Genomic DNA, 15,308 nt, shown 5'->3' with positions numbered 1-15,308 from the left:
TGTGGTTATGAGGTTTAATAGCTGTAGACCTTGCGGTGCAAAGCCTGGAATAATAACTATGAGATTGTCTTCACAGAAAAAGTTTGTCAACCTCTAATTTGATACAAATGGAGACAGTTGCAAGTGTAAAATATTAATGAGACATTTATACATAACAAGTGCTCAATAAATAAAGAATCAAAAAGAAAAAGGGAGAAGTGAAAATTAATTTGGGATGGAGAAAAAACAGATTCAATTACTAATTATTTCTTGTTACTTAAAAATGATTAGGATAATAATATTATTTATAAAGTGCTTTATAGAAATGTATTTGATCAAAGGTGTGTGACATTCATTATGAATGTTTGTCACATTCGTATTATAACTTAGCTAGATATGTTTATCTCTGCTTACCACATAGTTTGCTGATACCATAGTGCATTTTTATTTACTTTGCTTTCAGGTATTGTTCTTATCTGGCAAAAATCTAAAAGCATAGCTATCTGGAAGGCTAAGGAAAGGTTTAAAGGAAGTGAAAACCTTATTCTTGAGATGTCTATGAGATTGTGTCGTTAAAGGAATTATAAGCCAGAACTGAGTAGAATGGTGAGAGGAAGGAAATTAAAAGCATTTTCTCCTGCTTCTGATTGAAATACTTTCATTATTCAGTTTGATGTATACTATAACTACATAGATATGGAGCATTCTGGAACATGCTCCAAAGCACCACATCTCCCTTTCAGTGTAGAGCAAGAATGTCATTCTGTGTACAGAAGTTTGCCATGTCCTCTAAGCTGTTCTTTCTTTTGAGTCTTGATCAAACAATTTTCCTCCCTCACACTATTTTTCACTTCTTACAGGTGTGCAAATCAGTGAAAAAGCTTCTACTTTTATCACTCAATTGCTTGGGAGTGTGAGCTTTGAGAACATGGATCCTTTCTATAGAAGAGGAATTTCTTATTTTGGAACTGTAGGTCTAACTTAAAAATACATATTCTCTTTTCCTTTTCAGGGATCATGGATTACCCTCTGAAAGTTTCTGGAGATATTTTTCCTATTTTTGTAACACATTTATAGCCTTACTGCATCTGATAGACGAGGAAAAAGTCCCAGGGTGAAAGAAAGCAATAGATAAAATTGTATCTGTTTCCATTTTATGTATCTTTTAATAGAACACATTTCTGTATATAAAAATTTCATAAAATTACAAGTCAACAATCACATTGGGGAATAGAAAAATTCCTTCTCTGTAGAAATGTGATGTTTGAGTTTTAAAACTTATTTATTTATTTATTTTTTTGCACAGCTTAAATTTTCCGGTCCTAATAATGTGCCGATGGCGGACAAGTTATTGCAATTGGAGCTCAATGACAGGATTATAGGAAACTACACCACAGATGAGAATGGGGAAGCTCCTTTCTCAATTGACACTTCAGATATATTCGATCAAGCATTCAACCTGAAAGTAAGACATCAAAAGTAGACAGGATCCCACAACGTATTTGAGTGTTAGGGATTTTGAACATTAGGAATTGCTTAAAAGATCATTTGTATTAAGAATATATTTTAGGAGTGCCTGGGTGGCCCAGTCAGTTAAGCATCAGGCTCTTGGTTTTGGCTGAGGTCATGGTCTCAGGGTCATGAGACAGAACCCCCTTGGGCTCTGTGTTCAGTGTGAAGTTTGCTTAAGATTCTCTGTCCCTCACCCTCTGCCCCCCCTCTCTAAAAATAAATAAACAAATCATTTTTAAAAATATCTTAACAAAGTTTTAAAATTTGAAGTATTTTATATGCTTGTTCTTTATTAAATTATATGTAAGAAAACTTATTTGAGAGGATGTTGTTATAAAGTCTACCAATCAATAGTTTCCTCTGAGAAACTAGAAGGAGTTCATGCAGTTGAGTTGTTATTTTTTTCCCCTTTGATCATTTGATGCATAAATAGGGAAGATACTATGATGTCTTTTTTTCTGCTTCTTTCTTTTTTTTCCCCCATTTTTTAATTTAACATATAAAGTATATTTGCCCCTGGGGTCCAGATCTGTGAATCATCAGGCTTACACATTTCACAGCACTCACCACAGCACCTACCCTCCCCAATATTTCTCTGCTTCTTAAACAGAATTTTAGAGTTAAACAATTTGTCCGTGCACATAGATAGCTGAAAGACACAGGGTGTAAGGCTGTCTCCTGACTTCAATTACAAAGAAAAAAGAAATGAACATAGGTCTTCTAATAAAATATACATACAATTATGGTCATGTTTTATATACAAAAAGAAGAAAGTATTATTATTATTTTACTCCCAATAACTTGATATTTGAAACGTCACCCACAAGCTAAGATTCCTCCCTACTTTGAAGACTTAAGAAGCCTTCCATTCTGGAATAATCCCTATCTTTAAAGGTCTTTGTTGCTCTAAGATCCTTTGCTTTCCTTTACTTATCAGGCCACATACCTTCGACCTATGAGCTGCCATCCCTCCAGCTGGCTAACACCTGAGTATGTGGATGCTCATTTCTCAGTTTCACGCTTTTACTCCCGAACCAATAGCTTCCTGAAGATTGTTCCTGAGCCAAAGCAGCTTAGATGCAACCAACAAAAAATTGTTACCGTGCATTACTCCCTAAACGGGGAAGCATATAGGGATGATTCAAGTATCAACTTCTTTTATTTGGTAAGTCTCAGTTGATGGATCCTTGGGTCTTGTCTAGTTGTCTGCTTAGCACAGGACAGGTTGGAACGGGTCTGTCCATCATCCCATGGCATCTGAGTGAGTCGACCTTCTCACTTTGCTGGGAATGATATTAGAGCTATTAAGAACAAACAGAAACTAGTAAGCCAACAACCACATAAAAAGATCCAAGGCAATTTCAATTTCCCTAAGATTGAAAAACTTGCTATTCAGGTCTACAATTTTAATCATTTGATTATAACTTATACCAAGCATTTATGATTCTTCATGACACTGCAACATTCGATGGATACCAGAAAGTAAGGCACAAGGCTGCTCATTTTGATAAGCAGTAAAAGGAATTCGCTTTTTTGGTTCTTTCCCCATATTTATCCATTCTGTCCTTATAAAGCATATTGAAAGGTGGAAGAGATAGACTTTTCGACCCCCAAGGATGCCTCCATTTTACAAATAAGGGAACGGTGGTGAAGAAGTGAAATGACTTCGCTTACCCAAAGCCAGACAGTCTAAATAATTCAGAGAACTGTAAATGCCCTTGCACAGTACACTGTGTATCATTCATGAAGTTTCTAACGCATAATGGGCTTTCAATTAATAATAGTTTCTGTGTCCTTTTCCAAGTTGTGCAGAGTCTATGTTTCACACTTGTTCACAGAAACTACCTTCTCTTGGGAATAGAATTCTTGTTAAGCCATTCATTATCCATTTTTAATATCTGTGAATTGGGTGATGTTACTCATTTTTTTTTCTTTGTTCTACACAGGTGATGGTGAAAGGAGCTATCTTCCTCAGTGGACAGAAGGAAATCAGAAACAAAGGCATACTTAATGCATTCATTTTTTACTATGTACTCTGCTTTCATTTTTTCTTTCCTTTTAAGGGAATGTTACAGGGATAGAGTCAAGAGGTTAGGAAGAGCACTTAATGTTAACCATCAGTGGCTGGAAAGCAGTAGTACAGCCCAAGGTCTCCTTCCAACTATTTCAAAGAAAGGTTTCTACTTGCTTCTTTTATTGCCAGGTCATCAAGCACACTAGAGAAAAGTGGTGATCAAAACCCAAACATTCTTAGTGCCTAAATTTTGCAGTCTTTTTTATTTGTGCACATAGTTTCCATTATTTAAGTGCTTTGCCTTTAAAATAAAGCCCAATTTGCTCTTCCTTCCCATAAGCCATTCTCTTTTAGCTAAGTGTAGCCAGTGAACCTGGAAACTTTGGGCACTGTACTGGTTAATGACGTCTCCTATTCACACAGCCTGGAATGGTAGCTTCTCATTCCCGATCGACATCAGTGCTGAACTGGCTCCTGTGGCTATCATGCTTGTCTACACCCTTCACCCCAGTGGGGAAATTGTGGCCGACAGTGCCAGATTCCAGGTTGACAAGTGCTTTAAAAACAAGGTGATGTTTCTTCTATTTCTTGCTTGTCTTGAGAGAGGCAGAGCAGTGAGCACTTTTCTTCCTGTTGTCTTCTAGTATAATTACTATCACCTTTATGTGGTGATCTCAGAGTAAATGCTGGTATAATTAAATTATTAGGGATAAGGGAATTGCCAGCAGAATAAATAACTTTTGGTAGCAATGCCAATCCTGAAATGAGAGGAGGAATGTGAAGATGTCCTTGTAGGGAGAGTTAAGGATGAGAACGGGCAGGAGAAACATAAATACAGAAATCTATAAACATTTATTTGGAAAAGATTGCATATATTCAAATTATTTTGAATGCATTCAAACATATTTATTCAACTTATTTTTTAAATGATCTTACTCTCCTTTTCTTCCTCCATTGCAGGTTAGCATAAAGTTCTCTAAGGAGCAGGGGCTACCCGGGTCCAACACCAGTCTCTACTTGCAAGCAGCCCCTGACTCACTCTGTGCACTCCGGGCTGTGGATAAGAGTGTCCTTCTGCTGAAATCAGAACAACAGCTTTCAGCTGAAAGTGTAAGCTCTCTGATTTCCTCATTTTCATCTGGACTCCTTCCCTTCAGCTTATATTTTTTTGTTTTTTAAGATTGTGTTTATTTATTTGAGAGAGCAAGAGAGAGAGCGCATGAGCGGGGGAGCAGCAGGCAGAGGGAGAAGCAGTGTCCCCACTGAGCAGGAAGCCTGATGCGGGACTCCATCCCAGGACTCTGGGATGATGACCTGACCCGAAGGCAGTCGCTTAATGGACTAAGCCACCCAGGCATCCTCGGCTGATGTTTTCATTTGAGATGAACATACTGAGAATATCAAATATTTTCTTCCTTTGTTCATGGGTTACATGTTTGATTTTTCTTGAGACCTGGAGTTAAATCTCTGTGTTGAAGGATAAGTTTGGGTATAGCACCCAAAGTTGTTATCTATGAACAGATCTTGTATTGTCATAAGCATTTCCAGACCAGCCATTCTCGAATTTGAGACATCAAAATTATTACCATTAATAACTGTTGGATATTTTCCCTTTATTTTTAACACAAGAACACATAAATATTGAGATGTATGATCCTACTTACAACTAATTTAATTAATTAAATATTTTCGTATTATTAAATATACCTATTGCTTTAATCTATTTGAGCTGCTACCAAAAAAAAAAAAAAAAAAAAAAAATTCCCCAAATTAGATACCTTATAAACAGTAAAAATACTTCTCACACTTCTGGAGGCTGAAATTCTAAGATGAGGGGGCCAGTATGATCAGTGAAGCCCTCTTCTGGTTTGCAGATTTCTTGTATCCTCACATAGTGGAAAGGACAAGAGACATCTCTCAGGCATCTTTTATAAGGCCATGAATCTCATTCTCTACTCGTTCTACCCTCATGACCAAATCACCCCCCAAAGTCTCCACATCCTAATTCCCACAATGGGCATCAGGATTTCAACACATTTATTTTGGGAAGACACATTTAGCACCTGTGTAGTTTAAAAAATGTGAAAAATACACAAAGAAATAAAGAAGGAAATATTCAAAATCATTCATAATCTTAACACTCATACTTTTTTATTTCACAAAATGAACCTTTATTTTACAGAAATGAACATTTATGATACTATTTTTTTAATCTGTTTTCTGAAGGTATATATATGTTACAAATGAGATCTCCCTGAAAAATGCAATTTTGTTTTCTGCTCTTAACATTCTATAGTACATCTAGTTTTAAGTATAAACTATAAAAATTAATTAATAACAATATATTAATAATGATTAATCATAACATAAACTGTGTTTTTTTCCCACATTCCCTACTTGCGAAAGTTAAATACATATAAATTTCTTATTGGTGCTAAGAAGCTTCTAACTGATTTCAAAGTCAGTTAGAAAAGGATCAAAAAATAAAAGATAAACATATCTGTAAGTGTGGAAAATATATATACACTTTCTAAGAGTTTCATGGAGCCAGACTAAAGAGCTTCTGCCCATTCTTCCTACAACTGGAGGTAGCAAAGTTTTAGAAAAACCACCTTGAGGGAAAACCATTAAAGGTCCACCAGTAGAAAATTCCAGAAGCACTTCACCAGACCAGAAGATTCAAGAGAATGAGAATATAGTATTAGAGCCAAAAGAGGTTGCCCTTGGTTATTATCTTATAGCCATATTAACAGTGTAAATCAAGCAAAGTTATATAAATGAGTGTATTCCAACTCATATTATTAAAGTTTGTTCTACTTTTAATATTATGTAAGTTTAATTTTTAGTTTTAAACAGTTTTAAAGATTTTATTTATTTATTTTATTTTAGAGAGAAAGAGAGAGAAAGCCCAGGTCGGGGGCATAAGGTGAGGGATAGAGAATCTCAAACAGACCACACTAAGCAGAGCCTGACTCAGAGCTCAATCTCACAACACTGAGATCATAACCTGAGTGGAAACTTAGAGTCAGAAACCTAGCTAACTGAGCCATACAGTTGTCCTCATTTTTTTTTTAAAGATTTTATTTATTTATTTATTTATTTGACAGACAGAGATCACAAGTAGGCAGAGAGGCAGGCAGAGAGAGAGGAAGGGAAGCAGGCTTCCCGCTGAGCAGAGAGCCCAATGCGGGGCTCAGTCCCAGGACTCTGGGATCATGACCTGAACCGAAGGCAAAGGCTTTAACCCACTGAGCCACCCAGGTGCCCCTGTCCTCATTTTTAAAAAAGATTTTACTTATTGATCTTTACTTTGGTAGGGGCAGAAGGAGAGGATAGAATCTCCAGCAGACTTCTCACTGAGCATGGAGTCTTAAATAATTTTAAAAGATGTAAGAATTATATAGAGAACTCTCATGTACTCTTTACCACAGTCACTAATTTTTAGCATTTTGCCACATTTGTTTTCCCTTTCTCATTCTGTCTTCCCACCACCCCACACACAAACATGCCCACATATGTATACATAACATTTCCATTTTTTTTTTCCTAAACCATGTGAGAGTGGGTTGAATCCTTCATGCTACACTATTCCTTAATATGTCAGTGTTCATTTCCAAAGAGCATGGATATGCTCCTACATAATTATAATACAGTTGTCAAATTTAGAATATTAAACATTGATTCAATACTTCGGATCAGATGTCCCCTTTGCCACATATTTTTCCTAATTTAGTACAAGATCCAAGACAGGATAACATACTGCATTTGGTACTCACGTTTCTTTAGTTTCATTTAACCTAGAACACAATTTTTCTTTGTCCCTTATGAAATTGATATTTTGGAGAACTTAAGCCAAATATTTTATTTGTTTGGGTTTTTGTTGTTGCTGTTGTAGTTGTTGTTGTAGTTGTTGCTGTTGTTGTTGTCTTGGGGTATTGCGGGGAGGGTTGTTTGTTTTTTGTTTTTTTAGAGAGACAGTATAAGCAGGGGTATGAAGGAGAAGGAGAGAGAGAAACTTAAATAGACTCCATGACATGGAGCCTGACACAGCGCTCCATCTCATGACCCCAAGATCATGAACTGAGCCAAAACCAAGAGTCAGACTTAACAGACTAAACTAAACCACCTAAGTAGTTTTTGATAAATGTTCCTCATTTTAAGTTTGTCTGATATTTCTCATGATTGGGGCAAGATAATACATCTCTGTCCAGAATACCACATACATGATACTGTGCACTTTTCAAGGTATGCAAGATCCATCTGCCCATCATTGGTGATAGTAATTTTGATTACCTGATAAACATGTTTCCATATATCTCCATGGGCTATTTTATTCCTTCAACTAATAAGCAATTTGTGTTTATTAAAACTATTTGTATACCCTGCTCCTCCTCGAAATTTTCTTAGAGTTAGCATCCATTGATACTTTTTGCATAAACCAATATTGGTGTGATAGTTGAAACATGATTTTCTAATTTTCCCTCTTCCTCTTTATAATGGCACAAAACTTGCCAATTTTGTCAAAATAAAAGGAATGCTTAAAATCATTGGGAACCATGTGATTTTTTTCTCATAGGTGTACAGCCTACTTCCAAATATAGAACTATATGGTTATTTCCATCATGGGCTCAACCTTGATGATGGCAAGCTTGACTCTTGCATTCCTCAAAAGGATATGTTTTACAATGGTTTGTATTATGTACCTGTAAGCAATCATGGTGATGGAGACATCTATGATATTCTCAGGGTAAGATCATTTAAGATTTTAAAAATTATTTCATCTCAATTTTAATTTTAATTTTAGTATTCAGAATTCATATCTATGTCTTATTAATTGTGTGCTTTTCTTCCTATTCTTGGAGATTGGTGTCCATAATTTGTTTAAAGATCACTCTGCAATTGTCTTATAAAAAGGAGATATTAATTTTTGTTGATTTTTCTCTTTTTTAAAAAATAAATTAGTTGCTGTAAAGATATAAAAACCTTATGTTTGAAATAATGAAACAGTTTTCAATTTATTGCAAGAGATGTTATGCAAAACTCATCAAATCAGGAAGCTAAAATATATTCCAAACTCTATCTATACTGAGGCAATCCATTGGATATGCTGAGACCTCTACAAAAGGATCTTTACAATTGAGGTCAAAGGTATAGAAGAAAAGGGGCATATAATTGGGCAGACTTTAGCTTAAGTCCCAATTCTCCAAAAGACTGATTGCATTCTGTGTGTGTGTGTGTGTGTGTGTGTGTGTGTGTGTGTGTGTGTGTTTATTTGGTGTTAATTAGGGTGATGATAGTGCTTATATCAGAAGTATTTTTCCCTTTGAATTAAGTGGGGAATGATTTAAAATATTTATCCAAATCCTAGCACATAAATGCTAGATAAGCCATAGTGTTTATCATTTTTTTTTCGAAATTAAAGACTTTCCATACATCAAATAGTGGTGACTTGACTTCTAAAATCCCAGACCCTTGCTAGCAGAGGAAACCGTTTTGTGTCATCTCCTTATGATTATAGTATAGTTGATAGGTCTTTTTTGGGGGGGTCTTAACATGAAAGAAAGCACAACTTTCTTTTGCTGTTCTTTTCTTTGAAGGCTATGGGTCTGAAAGTCTTTACCAATCTTCATTATCGGAAACCAGAAGTATGTTCAGTGGAGAGAAGGCTGCCATTCCCTGGGCCATTGTATCTAGCCTCAAAAGAATATGCACCAATGTATAGTTATGCCCCATCTAGAATTGCGTGTGAGTAATCTAGAATTTCGTGTCTGAGAGATGGCTAAAAGAAATTGTGGAATTGGGTATATTTGGGATAAAACTATACAAATTGGGATTTGGGTGTGAATTATACCATGTTTTTGGCTACAACTAGACATCTTGCAAGTGAACAAAGCAGGATAAGGCAGACTGGAAATGATTTTTGTTTTGGCTTGGTTTTTGTTAAAAAGAAGAACTAGCTTCAGCTATGAAAGGAAGTTTATTTTTATTGATAGAACACAATGTCAGAAGAGCATAGGAAGCTGGCAGTGTGTAGGGATGTGGGAAGACAGTCATGATAAGTGAGTGTGATACTTGAGAATGAGGTGTCCTGATGGAGCCCTTATACCTTTATTATGTATAAACCATAATTCAAGAGAAAGGGTATTTTAACTCCCAGATAGCCAAAAAGCTGGCATCAGAGAAGTGTGTTCAGCTATTAGTCCATTTTCTGTTGGAAAGCCTGTAAGCAAAAAAATCAGCCATAGTCTTAGATGAATAAGGGAATTAAGCAGATTTTCAAAACAGAAATTTAGTCAGAGAAACAAAATGAAACAAATCATCAAAACAGAAATAAAATCAAAACTGAATTCCAGGTCTGAAAATACTTGAACAACTTTCTTAAATCCTTCTACGTAACGTTGAATTAGTCCATTAATTGAAGTGGGGCTAATCCTGAAGGTGAGTACCAGAAAGTACTTGAGAAAAATGAAAGGCCTGACAACTTTATATAAGTGTGGACTCAGGGGGTAGTCAAGAAGCCTTAGAAAGTCGAGTTTGAAACCACTTTGGAATCCTAGTCAAGAGGTTGAAGCTTTCCACTTTTCTGCTCCTCGATGACACCATAGTCAGTAAGCCTTATCAGAAACATTTCAACGTTTTAGTATCTTTCAATAAAATGTGCTGAAACCTAAAGTCATTCATTTTAATATCTTCTTTCTTCTGTTATGCATTTTTTAAGTCACTCAACAAACATTTACTGAGTTATAGGCACTGAGTTAGATGTTGTAAAGGCAGTAGCTTAATCTTTACTGTTGTAAAGGCAGTAGCTTAATCTTTACTGTCCTGGAACTTTTAGTCTAACAGGGAAGTATTACAATGAAACAGGTAATTCCAAAAGCCTTGGGAGAGTACATTACATGCAAAGAATATGAATAGAATATGTAAATTTCTCAATTTCTCAAGGGCCTCTTATATCCCCCTGAAGGAAAGAGCATTTATACCAAGACCTCAATGATGAATGATCATGCACCACAGAAAGAGATAGAAGGGCATTCCAAGCAGGGAGGAAAATATCAATAGCTAAGAAAATAAATACCAAATGTCAGAAAGGTGGCTTCAGGGCCAGGGTGAAGACAGCCAAAGCAAGAGGGGTAGACAGCTCGTGGATACCTTGTAGGACATTTAAAGAGTTTGGAACTCATTTTCATGAATAATGCACAATTGACAAGTTTTCAGCCAATAATCTAATATGTGTTTTTCAAAGTCATCTTTGGCTGCTCTGTGGAAAAGGAGATTGGGATTTGGGCTGTTTGTATGAAATATTCTAAATGCTACTAATTAAATTGAGAGAGGGTGATGCTTGGACTACCATAAAAAGGCATGGAGCACTGAGTGTGGTGCATAAACAATGAAATTTAGAACGCTGAAAAAAAATAAAATAAATGTTTCAAAGGCAATGGAAATAGAGAACCATGGATAGATTTGAGAGCTGTTTTCAAGCAGTTTTCATCAGATTGGTTCGGATAGGAAATGCCGGATTGAAGGGCTGAATCAAGGACAACTCTTAAGTTTCTGATTCGGGTGAGTGGATTTTGGTACCTTTCATGGAGACAGGAAATACTGGAGAGTCGTAGGTGGAAGATATAATGCATTTGCTTTTGGAAGAGTTTCACTTAAAATGCCTGAAATGCAACTGAAAAGAAAAATGTGTGCATAAGACTATGACACGCATAAGTCTGGAACTCGGAAGAGAGGTCCAGGCAGGAGACACAGAGGTCGGGGGAGGGAGGGCAGACATCAGCTACTTAATGGTGTCCTGTGTGAGGATAGCAATGGGGAAACAGGGAATAAAGAAAAGAAGAGGACCTAAAACAGCTCTTAGGAACATGTCAAAGAGGGAGAAATTACATCTTGAAATGAGAACGGCAAAAAAAGAGAACTAGAAGTATGACATCACAGAGGCTAACATCAGGGACTATTTAAAAAGAACACTGTGATTATGATTGCAAATACAGCCTAGAGGCAAAGAAAGTGAAAGGAAGTGTTCTTTAGAATTAGTGATATTGATGACACTAGAAATTCTAGGGAAGGTTAGCAGAGTGGAACTGGCAGACACCAGAATTTCAAATGAGAAACTCCATTTATGGAATAAACATCACTTTCTCTAAATTTGGTTTTGGAGGAACAATGTAGGCTGATTGTTGTTTTTGTCTGTTTGTTGTTGTCTTTAATAATGACAGAGATTTGAACAACAAAATACTGATGCCTTGGTTGAGATGCACATTTATTGACAATGAGCTCCGGGAGCAAAGCATTGTGTGGTTAAACACATGGCTAATAGATGTGTGTCATTGAAGCCCATACCTTCATTCTCTCCTAAGAAAGCATTTCTTTTCCTTTTAGCTCACGAAAGCATGAAGGAGAATTTTGGCTATGCAGAACAGGCTATAAGAGAAACAGTAAGAACAAACTTTCCAGAGACATGGATATGGGACCTCGTCAGTGTCGAGTGAGTTTCTGAGTTTTCCCTCCTACATATCTTTATTTCTATTTTCTTTTTGTTGTGATTTCTTAAACTTTATTCCTGGGTATATAAAGCAGTGCCATATTTGTAAAAGACATTATACTATTCATTTGTATATACTGACCATGTATTTTATTTTTTCTATAGCATTGTTTCTCATTTATTAATCTCATGCAGATAAATGTAAACTGTCTCAATTTTTTTTTTAATTTTTTATTTTTTATAAACATATATTTTTATCCCCAGGGGTACAGGTCTGTGAATCACCAGGTGTACACACTTCACAGCACTCACCAAAGCACATACCCTCAATTTTAAAAAAAATGCACTGTTTAAAGAAATGTGATTTTTAAAAAAGATTTTATTTATTTATTTGTCAGAGAGACAGGCACAGTGAGAGAGGGAACACAAGCAGGGGGAGTGAGAGAGGGAGATGCAGGCTTCCCGCAGAGCAAGCAGCCTGATGTGGGACTGGATTCCAGGATCCTGGGACCGTGTGACCTGAGCTGAAGGCAGATGCTTAACAACTGAGCCACCCAGGTGACCCAAGAAACGTGATATTTTTAAGGATAAATTTCATAGAAATCCAGCTCTCAAGATTATTACCCAATCCCCTGTCTAACCGTTTTAGCTTACTTTTAACCTTCAGTTAAAATCTTTTTGCTTATGGGACATTAGTGTAGTTCAGTCAGTTAAGTGTCTGCCTTTTGCTCAGGTCATGATCCCAAGGTCCTGGGATGGAGTCTTGCATCAGGCTCCTGGCTTCTCCCTCTGCCTGATGCTCCCCTTGCTTGTACTCTCTATCTCTCCGACAAATAAAGAAAGAAAATCTTTAAAAAAAAAACACCTTTTTGCTTGCTCTGGACTAAATTTAGTTTCCTCATTGAGGCAAAGAATAATTTTCATCAATGATCTCTCCTTAGTTCCTCAGGCTCGGCAAATCTGTCCTTCCACATCCCTGATACTATAACCCAGTGGCAGGCAGATGGCTTCTGTGTGAATGGTGATGCTGGATTTGGCATTTCATCAACAGCTACTCTGGAAATCTCCCAACCTTTCTTTGTTGAAATGACCTTGCCCTTTTCAGTTGTTCGAAATGAACAATCTGATCTGATTGTCAATGTCTTCAGCTACCTGAACACATGTGTAGAGGTAAGCTGTTCCCTTTGACCTAGAGATGAAATCTACAAGGCCAAAAGATCCCTCAATATTTTCCTTGAATATCACCATATTCTTTTTATTCTCAAGGGCAAAATGGTATGATAAAGTGATGAGACCTGTTTCCATAATCCTTAGATTAAGACAGTTGCTTGAATTCACAGCAAAGATTTAAATACCGCTTTGACAATGTCATTTCATAATGATGTGTGTTCTACCTTATTTTTCTTCTTGTGAGAAGTCATTTGGTATCTTTAATTTTTGCTAACTTAAAATAGTTAATTTTCTCAAGATGGGAAGAGAATTAGTAACAGCAAAGTGTTTGGAGTGCCACCCTCATTGCATGACGATTTTTTTAGATTTCTGTTCAGCTGGAAGCATCTCAGGATTTTGAGGCAAATATCAGCACCCCTAAAAACAATGGCAGTGAGGTTATCCAACCTGGAGAGAGGAAAACATATGTCTGGACTCTATTACCTAAGTTATTGGGTAAGCAGCTATGTGTACGCCAATCTCTCATGGAAAGCCAAACTTTTTTCATTTCCTTTTTTTTTTTTTTTTTTACTTTTATTTCCAGTATGGTTAACATATAGTGTTATATTAGTTCCAGGTGCACAAAATAGTGGTTCAATAATTCTATACATTAGTCAGGGCTCATCACAATAAGTATACTCTTAATCCTTGGGGTGGGTGAATTAGGTGAGGGGGAAAACCAGCTTATTTTTATTGTCTTCATTTATTTTCCATACATCCTTTATACTAACATAATTTTCTCCCTCTCTTTTTTTAAAATCCTCAGTTAAAAATCCCATTTTTATAATCTAGTTTCTGGTAGCTCATGCTTGTGTAGAGCAAAACTACCATTCATTTGTATAAAATTATTTGCATTTGTATAATGGGATTGAAATACGATATAAATGCCAATTTTCATGATTTATCAAATCCATATATCATATCCTAAAAGAAGGTGGTATTTTCATTAATTTTGCCCAATTCCTTCACTTCTAACTTACTTCTTCACCTGTCATCATGAACGTGTGTCACTTATCCCAAAATTACTCCTCCATCACAAATTGCCAGGATTTGCAGATTTACTAAATATATCCTGAGACACCAAAAATACTGAACACTTAGATGGAGATAAAACACTGAGAAGAGTAACATCTTCATGCATATATTATTGCAATATAGAGAAATACATTTGGAAGTAGACTGTTGAAAAATATAAGGGAAGGGTTAAAAAAGAGTCTAGTAAACAGAAAAAGCTAGATGTGGTAGATGCATAAGACTTATTATCATTTATGTAAAAATTGTCATTAAAATTTCCTTTATTTCATGTCCCCTATTCATTGTATTTTTGGGGCAGCAAAGAGATTATTTAGGAGATCATTTTAGTTCACCTGTGAGATTGGTCTAAAAGTAGTTTTCCTGTTAGATTTTGTTTCTCAGTTGTTCTGACTACTCTAGGTCTTCAAAAATCTTTCCCTGGCAATTAAGATAGAACACTGCATGGCATTTTTTATGGCAAGTTTTATGGCTTTAAGTGGGGGACACAGTTCTAAGAAAGAAGAATTGACAGCTTTCTTAAAAAGAAACAAATGAGGCAAAACACAGCAGCAAGGAAAAACAAGAATAGTAAATTGTTTATATATATATAAACATATATATAAATATATATGTATATACATATATATGTATATATTAAGTAATAGTAAAACAAAATAAATCTCTTTTTCAGTCTTCTAATTTTTACAAATAAGGAAACTGAAGATCAGCTTTAATTGCATGACCTATGATTCACAAGAAGTTAAAAAAAATGGATTCCTTGCTAACACTCGTTTAAATCCAATGGCCTTTCCCCTATGGCATATTTTATTCTTTTTGCTTGTTCAAACTTGGGATGAGTTAAGAGTCCTGGTTATTTGATGTTATGTTCCTGTATGGACATATGTAAACTTTACAAACAGTTATCAAGGAATTGTCTCTGTTAGTTTTGTAAATTATTATTTTTCCTTAAAATTTCTTACTTTTTAATTAAGTAAATGAGTCATTTATTTTTTGTTTGGTTAGTTTTCAAAAACTTCTTTATTTGATTATAGCTGGCCCGTAATGTTATATTAGTTTCAGGTGTGCAAATAGTGA

The 15,308-nt window shown here is 35.7% G+C and overlaps 1 protein-coding gene across 1 annotated transcript in view; it reads left to right on the top strand.

The window, feature by feature from the left end:
* The window catches only part of LOC309868431 (ovostatin homolog 2-like), a 44,569-nt gene that overhangs the window by 13,579 nt on the left and 15,682 nt on the right, over window positions 1–15,308 (top strand). Inside the window, exons 10-20 of the mRNA XM_082738277.1 lie at window positions 840–949; window positions 1,286–1,444; window positions 2,429–2,656; window positions 3,438–3,492; window positions 3,929–4,074; window positions 4,466–4,615; window positions 8,082–8,252; window positions 9,103–9,250; window positions 11,888–11,993; window positions 12,932–13,160; window positions 13,526–13,655. Of these exons, the coding sequence (XP_082594403.1) occupies window positions 840–949; window positions 1,286–1,444; window positions 2,429–2,656; window positions 3,438–3,492; window positions 3,929–4,074; window positions 4,466–4,615; window positions 8,082–8,252; window positions 9,103–9,250; window positions 11,888–11,993; window positions 12,932–13,160; window positions 13,526–13,655 (1,632 nt within the window). The remainder of the gene's footprint in view (window positions 1–839; window positions 950–1,285; window positions 1,445–2,428; window positions 2,657–3,437; window positions 3,493–3,928; window positions 4,075–4,465; window positions 4,616–8,081; window positions 8,253–9,102; window positions 9,251–11,887; window positions 11,994–12,931; window positions 13,161–13,525; window positions 13,656–15,308) is intronic.

The sequence above is a fragment of the Mustela nivalis genome (assembly GCF_964662115.1).
Source record: "Mustela nivalis genome assembly, chromosome: 7".
Classification (NCBI taxonomy): Eukaryota; Metazoa; Chordata; class Mammalia; order Carnivora; family Mustelidae; genus Mustela; species Mustela nivalis.
This window is presented reverse-complemented; position numbering and strand designations above follow the sequence as displayed.